Genomic DNA, 16,459 nt, shown 5'->3' on the forward strand with positions numbered 1-16,459 from the left:
GTTCCTTTTTAATCTGCAGTAACTTTTCATTTCAAGTTGGGGGGGAGGAGGGGGGCAAAAAAGAAATGCAAAAATATTAACACCCCAAACACTGGCTTAAATTTTTTTCAGGATTGAATGAAATTATTTTAAAAAGAATTCCTGTTTTGCTACTCAGCTTTGTAAATACAACCTTTTACCTACATTTTCTATATAAAATAAGTTTGGAGTTTTAGACTTATCATCAGGAAAGATAAGGCGCTGTTGGAATTTTTTTTTCTGTACTGTACATAAATTTTATACCATGCAATGAAATTCAGCTTGTAGGACAGATGCTTCCATGAATAATAATTGCAATTTTAAGGCTTCTGAACTGTAAATCTGAGATAAGCTTGGGCTTTCTGGGTGCTCACCTAATCTAAACCTGTACTCCAAACAATCTGAAGGTCACACATCACTAGTAAAGAACAATCCAGTATTTTTTGCCTCAGAATTACTGTCAGAGTTGAAAGATATTACAAATGCTGTGGTACTACCAGTTCGAATTTTAAAAAGGTTGGAAGAATGGGAAGTTTGTAAAGACAGAACTTTTACTGAGACACATACCACTATCAGGAGGAAACGAGGAAGGAAAAATGCAAGGAAATAAAACTACCATGAAGAGACCTCCCTTGTCCAGTTACACTGCCATGAGGGCTGACATCTCTGCTCCCAGACTATAACCAGGGAAACCTAAAGTGACCCAGCATAACTAGACAGCAGCAAAGCAGCAGTTGGCAGCAGCCTTTTCTGATGTGCACAAATGAGCTGTGGACTGAGGTGGAGTGACCAAGATATCTCTTTCCTCAAATACTTACACTAGACAGAAACATGTCTGATCCTGACTTCTCTAAGAAATCAGAGACAGAAGGGGACAATGTTAAGGAGGGAAAGAAGATGCAGCCTGAGGGAAGAGGTAAGACAGTAGATACAATCGGGGAGATTTTATAACACATCTGAATATCATAAATTGCCTAAAAGGAGCAAATACTGCATTCCACATGAACAAGCTGCTGCTAAGAGAACCAGTGCAGATTCTTCGTAGATGGTTCATGTTTGCCCAGAATAAGCTAGAATTACCAATACAATTTCATACCTCTTTTGAGAAAACAGTAATGAAAAAACACATAAGCTAATTTTTTTTTTTAATGAAACTTTACCAGACTAAGGAAACCACATTAACCCAAAAGCTGCTCTGCTTCTCTAATCTTAAGTAGGCCTTAGATCTCCTTTACAGCTTTCTACTTCAGACCTGAGGAAACAATGTACTTGTGAAAGAGTGCATGTATGCAAGTACATACATTTCATGACAACTTCACATATAGTTTGCCTAGCCCACCTTACACTATTGACTGTAACATTGCTTTACTGCAAGGCTGTTGCATTATACCATTGAGTTAACATACACTATCATCAACAAGAAAGTACAGCAAGTGCCTAATTGTAATCCGCATGCTTCTGATTACAGGTCTGAAGTAATTAAGTGCTCCATTCCTCCCTTCTGCTTCCTTTATATTCTGATATCGCCAAAACCAGAATATGATCAAATGTCAGTAATATGGATAAATTACATGAAAAATACATGAAAGATGGTCATTGTGAATACACCCAGCTATTAAGTATGATAACTGTGAGCAAGATGCAGACACTTTTTCCAGTCTAACATGCATATACAAGCCTTTTTCAAAAACGTATGCCAAGCCTCAGCTGTTACATCCAACACATAGGATAAATTTTGATTCCACAAACTGTATCAACCTGTATCATCTATTTTGATAGAGGTGGCACTAAATATATCTGCATTAGCTATTCCAAGTGAAATATGGGCAACAGCACATTTGAAGCCAGATTGCACAACATTTCTGGTTTCTGAATCAACATGGGAGTGTGGAATGGCATCAGGGATTCAAGGCTATACACCACCTTCTGCTCCTGCGAGTTAAGGGCAATGCAGATACGACTAAATAAGCTGAGTGGGCAGAGAAAAGGCAAGCACCAGCACATCTATTGGATTCCCCGTTCAGCCAGAACCTTTATGCCACTGTCTCTTGCTGTCGCACTCTTTGGGTCATCTCCGGCCTTCTAGCCCTCTCTTTACTAAGAGACAGTGCTTGTTCATGGTGAACCATCCAATATTCTGCTGCATTCATGAAATCAGGGTAGGAAATACATTTTGAGCTGTAAAAAAGAATGTTCAATGGTCTGAGAAAAGATACGGTAAGTGTTTATGAAGGGGGGAAAATGGGGAGCATTTCTTCTTATCGCATTTATTTAAACACCACAGTTCCTCCTAAGGTAAATTTATGTGGTTAAAATTGGTGGTTAAAATGTGGTAAATTCAAATGTGGTTTATCCAGTGTTTCGCCGGGGAGAGGTGGGGGATGAAGGTCGTTACTTGAAATACAAAGGCAGTACGTGAACTTTCATGAGCAAAGAGACACAGACCGCTAGACAAATACAATACAGTATGGTGCCTTCACCCTTAAATATTTCAAATACAAGAGTCGGTATAGAAAAAGATCAATTCCACTGGATTTCTGATTCTGTCCTATAAAAATACAGCTTTGTCACAGGTTTAACTGCTCTTCTTCAGACAGTGTGATGACATGATATGCCACATATATCTAAACTGAATGTTATTCAGCTCTTCATGAGCTACAGATATCTTGTATGTAGGTAGAAAAGTATACACAGCCTTATATTTTCAGTAGATCTGGAAGTTCCTTTGATGTTTTACATAGCATATGAGTAGTTTTTAGAATAGGGCTTCCAACTCGCTGTCATGAGCAGGTAGAAGTACAGGTGAGGCATCCAACTTCCTACTTGTAGTAAGTACCCATCTACCTGTTTAAACTGGTGTTAGGCAGAACAACATACAGCAAATAGGCAAATGCACCTGATCGAAAGACCTTACAAAGTCTAAAAGACAGCTGAAAATAGGTGAGTGAAAAAAGTAGGCAAACAAAAGTAAATACTGGAAGCAAAAGGAAACATCCTTCAAAGAGTTGAATTTCTCATCAAATTAGGAACGTAATATTATAAACTTTGGCATATTAAATAAAAAAATACAAGTAGGCCAAAAAGAGAGGTTCAGAAACAATTTGGAAAAGACAAAATAATTAATAACAAATTATTTTTCAAATATGTCAGAAGCATGACATATTTACCAGACATCCTGTTGATCTTTAATAAAAGATCAAGGTATAAGGAGTATTCCCAAAATAGAAGGCCATAGCTAAACTATTTCTTATTTTTACATGTGTTCAGCTTAGAGGAAATTGGGGACATTCCTGTGCCAGGACCTTTTTTAATGGGGACACAAAGTTATAACTCACAAATCTGGTAGAGTTTCCTGAAGGAACCAAGGAGTATGCAAACAAGTGAGATCCAATTGATACAACTACTTAGATATCCAGAAAGTACATGGCAAAATCCCTCGGTGAAGACATATAAAGAAAGAGAGTTTACATCAGGTAAGATGGATTTTTCTCAGTTGGACAAATCAATATTTAAAGATCGAAAGCATGCTCAAATTTCACACTGGAGGGAAGTCATCAGCAAAGTCGGCAGTGATCTGTGTTAATATATTAATACTAATATATGAAATTACTAAAAATGAGAGCCATGTACAAAGAACTACAGACCAAAGGTATGACATACATTGATATATTCAAGCAAAATCCACTAGTCACTTTCTTATTTTATAACTATCACTAGGCCTGCTGTCAATACTTAATTGTTTTCCCTATCTGAATCATAAATCTGAGAACAGCAGTTTCATTTAATCAGTCTTTCATTAATGAAAACAGTATGGCATATCTCACTAACATGCTTGATTTCTGGTAAATGTTGACTACTAAAATACTAATGCTTCTTTAAATTAAGAAATCAATGTTTCGGAAGTTCAGTTTCACTTTGCTTATTAAGCAGCTATAAATTCATTGCTTTCTTACAACCTCCTCATTATGCCAATTAACACTGCAACTACTAGGGATGATCAAAAAATTACAAGCAAGTTCTTCAGTCACTCACTGAGGGATTATTTACGCAGGGATGGCAAAGCCTAATAAAATAGAGGATAAATTTAACAAGTCCTTCTCCTCTAATTTTACACCTTGAGGAAACAGTCTATCTTCACGTGTTTTGTAGCCACAGATTCACAGAATAATTCAGACTGGAAGGGGCCTCGGGGGTTCTCTGGTCCATCCTCCTCAAGGCAAGGTCAATACTGAATTCAGACCAGGTTGTGCAGGGCTTTGTCCCATTTGGTCTTGAACATCTCCAAGGACAGAGCTCTGCGCAACGCATCAGTGCTTGACCGTCCTCATGGTGAAAGATTTTCTCCTTATGTCAAGTTGGACCCTCCCTTCTTCAATTTTTGACTACAGTCTCTCATCCTTCTTTCTTGCACTTGCATAAAAAGCCTAGCTTCCTCTTCCTGATAACCTCCTCTTAATCTATATAAAGACCTGGTCCCAGTGTTTTCTACCGCATGTCTCTAGACCTTCTGAGTTGCTAAGCAAATCTATGAGAGCATTTTTGTGTGATGTTGAAGCATCCATTCAAGGCACAACTGAAAATCAGTTTGTGATCTACAAGCTGATACCACAGCTTTTTCCAAAATAGCTTCCCTTTCTAAGCTTTGACTGAATATCCGGTATTTTACATTCCTTATTTGACAAAAGGAAGAATTAAATACAGGAATTAACTCATTATTGCTATAGAACACTTAGAAAGTCGAAAAATTAATGAATCTCCATTTTCCAAAAGGTATTCTATTTTATAATTCTCATATTTTATCATAGGAAAGAGGTTTTGTTGTTCTTGTTTTTAACTGGTTATTTATTGTTAATGTATAAGCCCATGATGCAGTATTTCAGAGAAAAACAACTGGTCTCAAGAAAAGCTTCACCACAGTTCTCAATGTAGAGAAAGGAAAGCAACTGTTTACACGGGAAAAGGGGTCAGCTGCTGCCTTTGATAGAGGGGGAGACAGGAGGGGAAATGGAACATAGACTTAGGAGGAATAGGAATTTTTTTTTTTTAAACGGGTAAAAGATTCAGCTTTAGCTTAATGGCAAAAATCTATGTATCTCTTAAATTATCTCCACACGATTACATCATTCTAAATATGTCAACCACTTATTTTGATGAGAAACAGTCATGCTTTGTATTATTTCATATTTAGAAACAAAATGCTTTTAAATATTTTAAATATAACCTGTCTTCACATTTGATTTTATTACATTTCAATCAGCCTTCCAAAAACAGCAAGAGAACAATAAAAGTGACAAAGCTACAATTCTGCTTAGTTTCATAATCAATTAGAAAACTGTTTTTTCAAATACTTCAATGTATGACTTGCACAGCTATTATAGTATAATCATCTTTTTCATTCTTTGATTCTCTTATTATATATAAAAATAAATCTAATGGTAGAGAGACTTACAATTCAAAGTCAGTATTAATTTCACCTTTGATGTTGAAGTGTATTGTATATAACTTTACACTGAAGTGTTATTAACATTCCCAAGAAAATAATCAAAGAAAACTGTAACAACTTATCAGCTTAAGTTGTTTGAACAAAACCTAACATAGAGAAACTTCCAGCTACAACAGCACAATAGTGAATGAAGCTCTTCATCTACCTTGGTTCTTCATTTACTGAAAGTTGCTACATTCAAATCTATGCTTATGCTACAAATAATAAACACGGTGATCTGTATTTCCCAGCAGATCAAAGGCATGACACATGCTGATATCTTCAAGAAAGGGCTGTTAGTCACTTTTTAACTTCAAAAGCCATTTAAATTTCATTTCAAATATTCCACAGATCCCCAATTTAGGCTCTTCTCTTCCTCCTCCCTGACATAAAGTTTTTAGCAGGAGCTAATTATATTCTGAAGATTATTTTGCTTCAGTCACATCTTTAATACATTCCCATGGCTCTTCTTCACTCACACACACATATGCAAACACATGCCTATTCCTATACCATGAGATGAAAGGTAGTGGTGACTAGGCTTGAAAAACCTCAGTAAAAAACAGGGGAGGAGAGGGAGGGATAGGGAGAAAGAAGAAATTTTTCACATGCAGCACTATATTTGGCTTTAGCCGATGTTTTTAGACAGTCCTTTTACCCAACATCAAATTTGTGCAAGTTTAATTTAATTATGTCTTTTGCTAACTGGCTGTTTTTCATCCATTTTTCCCCTAGATACCATTGTCTATGAATGTGTCAACATTTCTTGCCTATGATCAACCCACAATAAGTTACTGTGGTGTACATCACGAACTGCTTGCTCACAAGCCCTATGACTCGAATTCCCAGGAAGAAATCGTGGAAACACACCTAGAAACTGACCTGGATCTGAGCACAATAACAACAACAGCACGAATCAGTGAACACAGTCAGCAGCTCGCTTAACCATTTTTTTTTCTGTAGCAGAGGCTGCAACCAAATTCTACGTAATATGAAGGACAAAAGTGGGAAGACATAATAATATGGATTTTAAAATCCCTTTTCAATTTAAAAAGAACCAGGAAGATGAATTGTTTCAAGTCTATAATTTGTAATTAGTTAAGTTGTGCAGTATTTTTTGACTTCAGAGTATGACCCTTAAAGTGAAACTTTTTTCAAAATTCATCCTACCTACCTGTATAAACTGTACAGATGTAATGTATTTTTCATATTGTAAACTTTCAATTACCAAGAACAGCTGGTATGTACAGTACCATAATTTAATTACATCTTACTTTACAAATTTCGGTTTCTAAAATTCTAAATTAATAGAAGTTACTTCTTGTGTTATTCAGTTACTCTGTTTTGTAGGGACCATTTTGTTACTGCTTTTGTGCCCAGAAAACTTTAATCTAAAATTCTGTGCTGCGCAGAATATGCACTGTTTTTACCATGGTTAATGTGTAGAATTTTATCTACTTGTTCCAGAGGTAATACATAAACCAAAAGGAGGGTTTAACTATTCAGACATGTAAGAAATCCTTGAAGTGCATAGCCAAGTTTTCTTATGAATGAAAAATCAAGAAACATTTTAACAATTCTTCTCAGACTTACCTGTTGCCTTGAAATACAGTTTGATTTCTAAATCAGAAAAATGTAATGATAAACATACATTTTAACAGCAAAGTTATGTATACAGCTGTTAGCTGACCCTGATAGTGTTTTATAAAGTCTCACTGTTCTGCAAGATAAAATGGACAGGAGACTTCAACAGGCAGCTGTTGCTATAAAACCTGCTCTCTAAGTATAGTCTGCCAACTCAGGCACCTATATTTCTTTTTAAGATTTCAATTTGTACATTCTAGAATTTATTGCAAAGTTATCTTGAAGAATATTCACAAGAGAATTTCATTGTTTTCTTCTAGTCTGTAAAATAATCCTTAAACTATGCAGTGAGATTTGGCAGGCAGTGTTCAAGGGCCAAAACCTACTTCTATCAAAGACAGTGGCTGCTGATAGAAGTGGCTATAGGAACAGGCCCACAAAGTTAAACTATTCGTAGAATGTAAAATATTACTCAAAAGCAAGAAACCTCTACTTTGCTGAAAATACGTAGCAATTTGGACCAAATGGTAAAAGTTAATAGCCCTTTAACATTATGCTACATCAAGCTAAGAAAAAAAATCTTCAAATACAGAAAATGTAGTACTAAATCTTTAAGTTACTACATTGCTTACTTGTCTACCATTTAATATGTGTATTGCAGCATTCGTATTCGGTTTTAAATCTTCAAAACCTCTGAATACTGTACGAGAACAATTTTATAATACTATCCTCATGTTGTAATCATAAAGGATTACAGAAATTAAAAACATATTATACCATGCTGACTGGGTGAAATATAAAAGGAAACACATGAGCCTTCCAAAATATAGGGGAAAAAAGTTTCATATGGTAAAGCAACTTTTTTATAATAAAGAGAAATTATATAACCACAAATCTATTTTTCTGGATGTTTATCCCACCATATTTTAGTGTGGCTTCCAAGCAGAAGACTGAAATTTAAAATTAAAATTCAACTGTTTGTACTAAACATAAAGCAAATACAATGATGAAAAATACCTTCAAAATATTGTTAACAAATGAATCTGCATTCACTATCTTTTAAGTGGAAACAAAGTGTCAAAACAGAATACATTGTATTGATTCTTTATTTAGCATCTTAGATTTTGTAACATATTTTGCATAAATTATTTGCTATTCAAAACATTACTTGTCTTTTTAAGACTCACCTTAACCTTCGCTCTCTTCAGTTTCTTATTTACTACACGGGTCCGTGAATTTCTGACCTTCAACAACGCTAGAATTTTACTATGCACAGTTTGAACATATGTCTTGCTAATTATGAAAAGAAACCAAAGATGCAGGTGCCATTCTGGATCAAGTGACATTTGTACTGCAGAAAGAAGTCAATTGCTCTATTTCAATTTTGTTTTGAAGGTTTCACGTTTAATCATTCTGGTCACCATAGAAGGTCTGACCTGTTAGGTTCTAATACCATCCTGCTAAGAGATTTTTTCAGTTATTCTTAACACTCTCCTTCTAAGCCTTTAATTTCACCCCCTGCTCTCAAATATTCATGGTGCAAGAACATGGCCCTGGCATTTATGCAATTACTCAAAATGAACAAACGCTCAAAGGCTCCATGTACTTCTCGTTTAGCGATACGATATGACCAGAATATCTTAAGTGCTACACACTCTAATGAACTCAGGACCATCAACTGCCCTCTTAAGAAACGGGATAAAAAATTTGCTTATGCCAAGGGAAAGGAAACTGGTTCGACAAAGCTGGTTAAAACAACTACAACTGTATAGACACACAGACACATTTGTCATTTCATTACTTTCTCTCAAGGAAGAAGCATCTGTTAATTCACCTGGTTTGTTTCGGACACACTCCTGAAAGATTGGTCATTTTACCAACATATCAGTAGAGAAACAGTATAAAGCCCGGGTAACAGAGTAGCAGCTATTTGCATCTCACAGGTGTGGGCATTCCTAGGACAAGGCTCTCTATAACCTCACTGCCTACTCTAGGACTCTATGATCTCAGATTTCCTTCTAGTGCTCTGGCAGACAGACAAACCATCCTAGGTCCCAAAGCAGCAGTGGAAGATATGCCCACCTCACACCTAAATAGGTTTAAAACAGTTTCTAGACATATAACTGGATACTGCTCTTTAATGGACTACATTAATCTGAAACTTGCTATTGTTAACAAGACAGATGACTACAAGAAATGTAAGTGACAAGGAGGTACTTTCTACTTAAAAGAAAAAAAAAAAAAAGTAAAGCTAATCCAAACAAGGACTTACTCCTAGCATTCAAATTTACTGCCTGTATGGCTGCTTTCCAACCTATTACTGCCAGCTATGAACTGACTTGGAGTGCATGGAAATAGAATATGACCTAGTTACATGAACAAAAGTGTGCCTTCTAATAGAGCTCCAATGTTTTCACCTACAAATTAGGAAGAGGAAAGTGTGCTGAGCCTATGGGCTCATATATTTATTTACAGAAGGTCATTTTCATACATCATTTTAGTTTGCAATAAGATCCATAAAACTGAAATGGAGGTAACAACAGGATCAATCTCTGTCTTACAGTTAATTGATACCAACATACCCTTGGAAAGCATTTTATTAAGAAAAAGCTGGGCAAATTCATTATGCTTGCAAAATGCAAACTGATGAAGAGCGTAACCTCTATCAATAAAAAATCCAGCCAACTACATAAATGAATTCAAGTACAAGCAACAATTCACACCATCCATCACTGGATCATGCTTGTACAGCAATTTACTGGGCTGAAACATCCATTAGGAAATTAAGTACAAGTATCTGAGTGTAGGTCCTATTCAAAGAAGAAGATACAGAGGAATATTAATGATGAATCTAACATAAATAATTGCATATGTCTCAAGACAGCCTGAAATGTAACTATATACCAGTATACTAATAAACAACAGCAGAATAATAGCTATACAAGAAAATGGCTGTTTCAATTAAAAACTGATCCAGATTTGCAGTATATGGGGCTGTACAAACTATTTGCAAGAGATCTGAGAGCTAGCACTAACAAGAAACATATATACATGTTAAAGAGATGCATCTCAGATATCAAACTTCTTTTGGCAACATACAACAAAATATAGCAAATGTACCAGTCTCAGAACTTAGGTACTAGTTTGCTTTACTGTCAACCATTCAGTTTCTCCCTTTCTCTTTCAAAGCATTTTTGTTTTCTCCTGCTTTTATTATTTCCAATCCTCAGACTGGAATCCTCAGAAATTCTGCTAAAACCAAATATGAATGGTAAAAAACAAATCTGCAAGGACAAAGCACTAACATGAAAAATAAAATTAACACTCCAATGCCAATGGAACTGTAATAAATTCTAGAGATTGCCTTACTAGCAATATAACTGCTCAAACAGAAATGGTTAATGTAAACAAATGACACTGCCACGTAAACTGTCAAATACAAACTACCATATTCGGTTCCCATACTTAGATCCCATATGGTCTAGCAGAAAAATGTTTATTGAATAGGTGAAAAGAAAACAATGTTTTAGATAATGTAGCAAGATAAAGTGATTATGGGTTCTTTTTGATTGGTTCCCAAGAATTAAATTACGTGGAAGAAAACACAAACTCCCCCCAATATACACACAAAGAGCAGTGGATTCACAGAATCACAGGATACAGTTGGGGTTGGAAGGGTCACTAGTATGGAACAGACATAGTGATCCTTTGTGTGCTAGCAAAAAGAATTATATCGTTTAACTTCCTAGTTCCCTCTTAGAATTTGAGGACCAGAGTTCTAAAATGTTGTCTTTCTTCCTATAGTATGCAACAAATAATAATTATTTAAAATGAAAGTAATCCATCCGTGTCCTTTTAAAATGGAATGTTCGCAACACTGCATTTGGTCTGTCTAAGAGCGGGAAGTTAAGACTTATTTTGCTAAATTAGAAAGTTAGAAGTGTTCAGTAAATCCAGAAATCTTGTTGTCTGGCATGCTTACAAGCCAATTCACAGAACCACAGGATACAGTTGGGGTTGGAAGGGTCCTCTGGAGGTAAGCTGGTCCCCTTGCTCAAAGCAAAGCCTTGCTAATCCCCTTGCTCAAAGCAGGGCCAGCTAGAGCAGGTTGCCCAGGACCATGTCCAGCTGGGTTTTGAGTATCTCCAAGGACGGGGACTCCACAGCCCTTCTGGGCAGCCCGTTCCAGTGTTCAACCACCCTCAAAGCAAACAAGTGTTTTCTTAGGTTCAAGTGGAATTGCCCATGTTCCAGTTTGTGCCTGTTACCTCTCCTCCGGTCACTGGGAAGCACTGAGGAGAGTCTGGCTCCACTTTCTTTACTCTCCCTGCAATTAGGATGTTTCGGGGCTCAGTGGCAAAAGCCTTACTGAAGTCATGGTAGACAACATCCACTGTCCTCTCCTCATCCACTGAACTGGTCATTTCATTGTAGACAGCTATCAGGCTGGTCAAGCTTGATTCCTTCTTCTAAATCCAGGCTGAGTACTCCCAATCACCTTGCCTTTCATCTGTGTGGAAATGAACTTCAGGAGTATTTGCTCTATCATTATCCCTAGGACCAAGGTGAGGCTGACCAGCCTGTAGTTTCCTCGAACCTCCTCCTTGACCTTCTTGAAGATAGAGGCGACATTTGCTCTCTTCCAGGCTTCAGGAAACTCCTCCAATCACCATGACCCTTCAAAGACAATTTAGAGTCCTCTTGCAACATCTGCTAGCTCCCTCAGCACACATGGCTGCATCCCATCAGGGTCCGTGAACTTGTGTATGTCTAATTTGTTTAAATGTTTCCTAACCTGATCCTTCTCTACTCAAGGAAGTCTTCGTTGTTCCAAACTTTCCCATAGGTCTCTGAGGCCTGGGATTCCTGAAGGCATATCTTGCCAGTAAAGACTGAGGCAAATAAGGCATTGCGTTTTTCACGACCTTCGTCTCCTGTCCCCTGCCCCATTCAGCAGCATGTCCACATTTTTCTTAGTCTTCTTTTTGCTGCTGATATACCCGTAGAAGACCTTCTTGTTGTTCTTCATATTTCTTGCAGATTCAACTCCAAATGGGCTTTGGTTTTCCTAAGCCCACTCCTCTATGCCTAGCCAGTGTCTCTATATTCCTCCTGGGACACGTGACCCTGCCTCCATCCCTTGTATGCTTTTGTTTTATGTTTGAGTTTTGTCAGGAGCTGCTTGTTCATCCATGCAGGTCTCCTGCCACCTTTACTGGACTTCCTGCACATTGAGATGAACCATTTCTGAGCATGGAGGAGGTGATACTTGAAAATTCATCTAAGTTTGCCCTATCCTTTGCATTTGCTTTTATTCTTTGCTAAATGAATAACAGAACATAAACCTCAAACTTAGAATTCTCTCAGATATGACTATGTCCAATACTTACTTCCTGCTGAATCACTCTCTTCTCTTTACTTAATCCAGACTATTTCTGAAGGTAGAATCCTTGTCTCATCCAAGATGTAAGCTAATTTGATTTTCAACTGCTCTGACAAAAATCACTCATCAAAAATAGATTTGCATTTATTTCCATGTAGGTTCTGGCATCAGACATTAATGTAACTCAGAATATTAATTAATTAATTAACCAGCCCTGTTTTCCTCCTGAGGATTCTAGAAACTTTATGTTGAAGATGATGGGATTGACCAGTCTGGCAAAAATGATAATGATGATACTGTGGTACAGTCTAAAGAGAGGCTATGAATGCAATCACTTCCTTTAATTCTTAACTAGGATGTACTGGTGTCAGTGAAGTATTTAAATGTATTTCAGCAATGAAATATGCAATGCTACATTTAACATTAAGCAGAATTCTCAGTTGTCTATTTTTGGATTCCCCAATTTCCTCCTCACCAGTGGCCATAACAGCATTAACAAGCACACATGCTTGAGCTAGAAGTTTTTGACTATAGGGACAAAGCTCATAGTCAACTTTGACAGAATTCTGTATTTACCGTATAAGTCCATCCTGCCTTAGTCTATGTGTTTCCTTAGGATTTTGTTTCGCGCCTGGGTGCCAGGTCTGATTTAAATAACTCATACCTTTCATTTGCTTATTAGACTGTCAGAAGCCTGTTTATTTCTCACAGAGAAAGACCCCTTCTCTCGGTAATTAGTGTTAGAACTTGAAAGACTGCATGACTGCACAAGACAAGCCATGTGTTTGCCAATTATCGGCAAAGTCATTGATACTCAGGTTAGTTAGGACAGGAATTATGTGGTCTACCAAAACCTGAAAGAGCAATTCTGTCACACATGGCTCTCAGGTTCACATTTACACTCCTAACTATTGAGAAAGGAAAACAGGAGAGATTTTAGAGATCAGTAACTATTAAGCTCAAGCTATAAAGTCTTCTGCTTCTGTCACCTTTTAGACATTGAAGAGTAGCCCCAGTTTGCCAAAGTTTTGCTAAATCCAATGTCTGTGACAACTGCTGTGGTATAAATTGATTTGTCTCATTCCATAAGGCTAACAATCACGCAAAATCTTACTTGTACTATCTAAATATAACACAACGTTGATGGATAAACTGTGACCAAATGATACAATTTAAAAAGGTTAGTTTCAACATATTAGACGTTACTGGTCTTTGGAGTTTGGAAGTTACACAGAATCACACACACAGAATCGTTTAGGTTGGAAGGGACCTCTGGAGATCATCTAGTCCAACCTCCCTGCTCAAGCAGGGTCACCTAGAGCATATTGCCCAGGATCACATCCAGACGGCTTTTGAATATCTCCAGCGAAGGAGACTCCACCACCTCTCTGGGCAACCTGTTCCAATGCTCTGTCACCCTCACAGGGAAGAAGTTTTTTCTCAGGTTCAGATGGAACTTCCTGTGGTTCAGTTTCTGCCCATTGCCTCTTGTCCTGTTGCTGGGCACCACGGAGAAGAGGCTGGCCTCATCCTCTTGACACTCCCCCTTCAGATACTTGTACACGTTGATGAGATCCCCTCTCAATCTTCTCTTCTCCAGGCTGAACAGGCCCAGCTCTTGCAGTCTTTCTTCATAGGAGAGATGCTCCAGCCCTCTAATCATCTTGGTAGCCCTCCGCTGGACTCTCTCCAGGAGTGCCATGTTTCTCTTGGACTGGGGAGCCCAGAACTGGACACAGTACTCCAGGTGAGGCCTCACCAGGGCTGAGTAGAGGGACAGGATCACCTCCCTCGACCTGCTGGCAACACTCTTCCTAATGCACCCCAGGAGACCATTGGCCTTCTTGGCCACAAGGGCACACTGCTGCCTCATGTTTAACTTGTTGCCTACCAGCACTCCCAGGTCCTTCTCGGCAGAGCTACTTTCCAACAGGTCAACCCCCAGCCTGTACTGGTGCATGGGATTATTCCTGCCTAGGTGCTGGACCTTGCACTTGCCTTTGTTGAACTTCAGGAGGTTCCTCTCCGCCCAGCTCTCCAGCCTGTCCAGGTCCCTCTGAATGGCAGCACAGTCTTCTGGTGTGTTAGCCTCTCCCCCCAGTTTAGTATCATCAGCAAACTTGCTGAGGGTGCACTCTGTCCCTTCCTCCAGGTCATTGATGAATATATTGAACAAGACTGGGCCCAGGACTGACCCCTGGGGGACACCACTAGCCACAGGCCTCCAACTTGACTCTGCGCCATTCACCACAACCCTCTGCGCTCGGCCATCCAGCCAGTTCTCAAGCCACCTCACCGTCCACTCATCTAGCCCACACTTCCTGAGCTTACCTAGGAGGATGTGATGGGAGACAGTGTCAAAAGCCTTGCTGAAGTCCAGAAAGACAACATCCACTGCTCTGCCCTCATCTACCCAGCCAGTCATTCCGTCATAGAAGGCTCTCAGATTGGTCAAGCATGATTTCCCTTTGGTGAATCCATGCTGACTACTCCTGATCACCTTCTTGTCCTCCAGATGCTTAGTGATGACCTTCAAGAGGAGCTGTTCCATCACCTTTCCAGGGATGGAGGTGAGGCTGACAGGCCTGTAGTTTCCTGGCTCCTCCTTCTTGCCCTTTTTGAAGACTGGCGTGACATTGGCTTTCTTCCAGTCCTCAGGCACCTCTCCTGATCTCCAGGACCTTTCAAAGATGATGGAGAGTGGCCTAGCGATAACATCCGCCAGCTCCCTCAGCACTCGTGGGTGCATCCCATCGGGGCCCATGGATTTGTGGATGTCAAGTATGGACAAAAGATCTCTAACCTGATCCTCCTCCACCAAGGGATACACTTCCTCAGAATACCAATTTTTTCTCTTTGTAACACAACACCAAATGGAAAGTTTTTGGCTGGTCTTTAAATGCAACTTGGTATAAAATTCCAGAACATATCCCCATATTTTCAGGAGCAAAGCATAAATATCTGTAAAGGAGTATAATAATGGCTATACCGGTTCTCATCAAAGGTACGCCTAGGCCTGATAAACTGTCTGCAGCAGCAGCTGCAAGATGATGCCCCAAGAGGAGCCAACGAATAGGGTAAACACACAGCAATACTTTCCCCAAATGCTCCCATGGTCCCCAACAATTTGTAGCTCAGGGACTTACTGAGCCAGAGGCAGTGTCTTAATAGCCCTTCTTTGAGTCTGTCTAGTTCCTTTTAAAGTAATGTAAATTTTTAACGTTCACAAGTCCTGCAAGTATATTTACTCTGACAAGAAATGCTGCCTCTTCTCTTTGTTCTAGTAGAAATGAATGATAATACTTTCAACTCCCATTTTTGGCACATAAATACGATTATAATGTCAGTAGTAATGACAGACTGATAACTTTCAGATAGTTTGAGTAATATCCATACCACCATCTGAAGTACAGATGTTATCCAAAACCCTGTAGATTTAATTATCAGATTTCCCCCGGGGATTTCTTAAAAATCAAGATTCAGCTCACCAGAAACCAACATACTTTTCAGTTTTCTCAAGTCCATCACAATGGTAAATAAAAAATAATCCTGTTTCTCACAAAGTATTGCCACACACTTTCAACACAGAAATAACATACATCTCTTTAAAGGATTTACAAGACTAAAATACTATCACATACCTGAACCTTTTATTCTATACAGGCCGCAGATGCCTATTAAATTCCTAAAAAAAAATTCTAATATTGAGTAAATTAATAGTGCTATTATAAAGTAACAAGGCCAAAGTCTATTTTCCTGCTCCGCCTCATTATAGAAGCTGATTAACTTTAATTGTAAAGTTTCAGAATAAATCAACATGAACATCAGAGTTCATGATTAATGTTATTTTAATGAATACCTAAGGAATTAACATTTTGCCACTAGAACCTTGATGAGAAATTTTATGTAAGCTAAAGTGCAGCGTGTACAACTGAAAATCCCACACGGCATGGAGCTTATATTCTACTTCATCAACATCAATTTTGTATATA

At 38.3% G+C, this 16,459-nt stretch overlaps 2 protein-coding genes across 16 annotated transcripts in view; one reads left to right on the plus strand and one right to left on the minus strand.

The window, feature by feature from the left end:
- The window catches only part of LRRTM3 (leucine rich repeat transmembrane neuronal 3), an 89,266-nt gene extending 81,113 nt beyond the window's left edge, over positions 1 to 8,153 (plus strand). For 2 of the 3 annotated variants that reach the window (XM_009675969.2, XM_068950841.1), the window contains one exon: positions 6,236 to 8,153. In XM_009675969.2, coding sequence (XP_009674264.1) covers positions 6,236 to 6,445 — 210 coding nt within the window. In that variant the 3' untranslated portion in view covers positions 6,446 to 8,153. The remainder of the gene's footprint in view (positions 1 to 6,235) is intronic. The other variant, XM_009675989.2, reaches the window with a different exon arrangement.
- CTNNA3 (catenin alpha 3) overlaps positions 1 to 16,459 on the minus strand; it is a 571,770-nt gene that overhangs the window by 380,878 nt on the left and 174,433 nt on the right. The gene's annotated exons all lie outside the window — the stretch shown is intronic.

This window comes from Struthio camelus, chromosome 7, assembly GCF_040807025.1.
Source record: "Struthio camelus isolate bStrCam1 chromosome 7, bStrCam1.hap1, whole genome shotgun sequence".
Taxonomy (NCBI): Eukaryota; Metazoa; Chordata; class Aves; order Struthioniformes; family Struthionidae; genus Struthio; species Struthio camelus.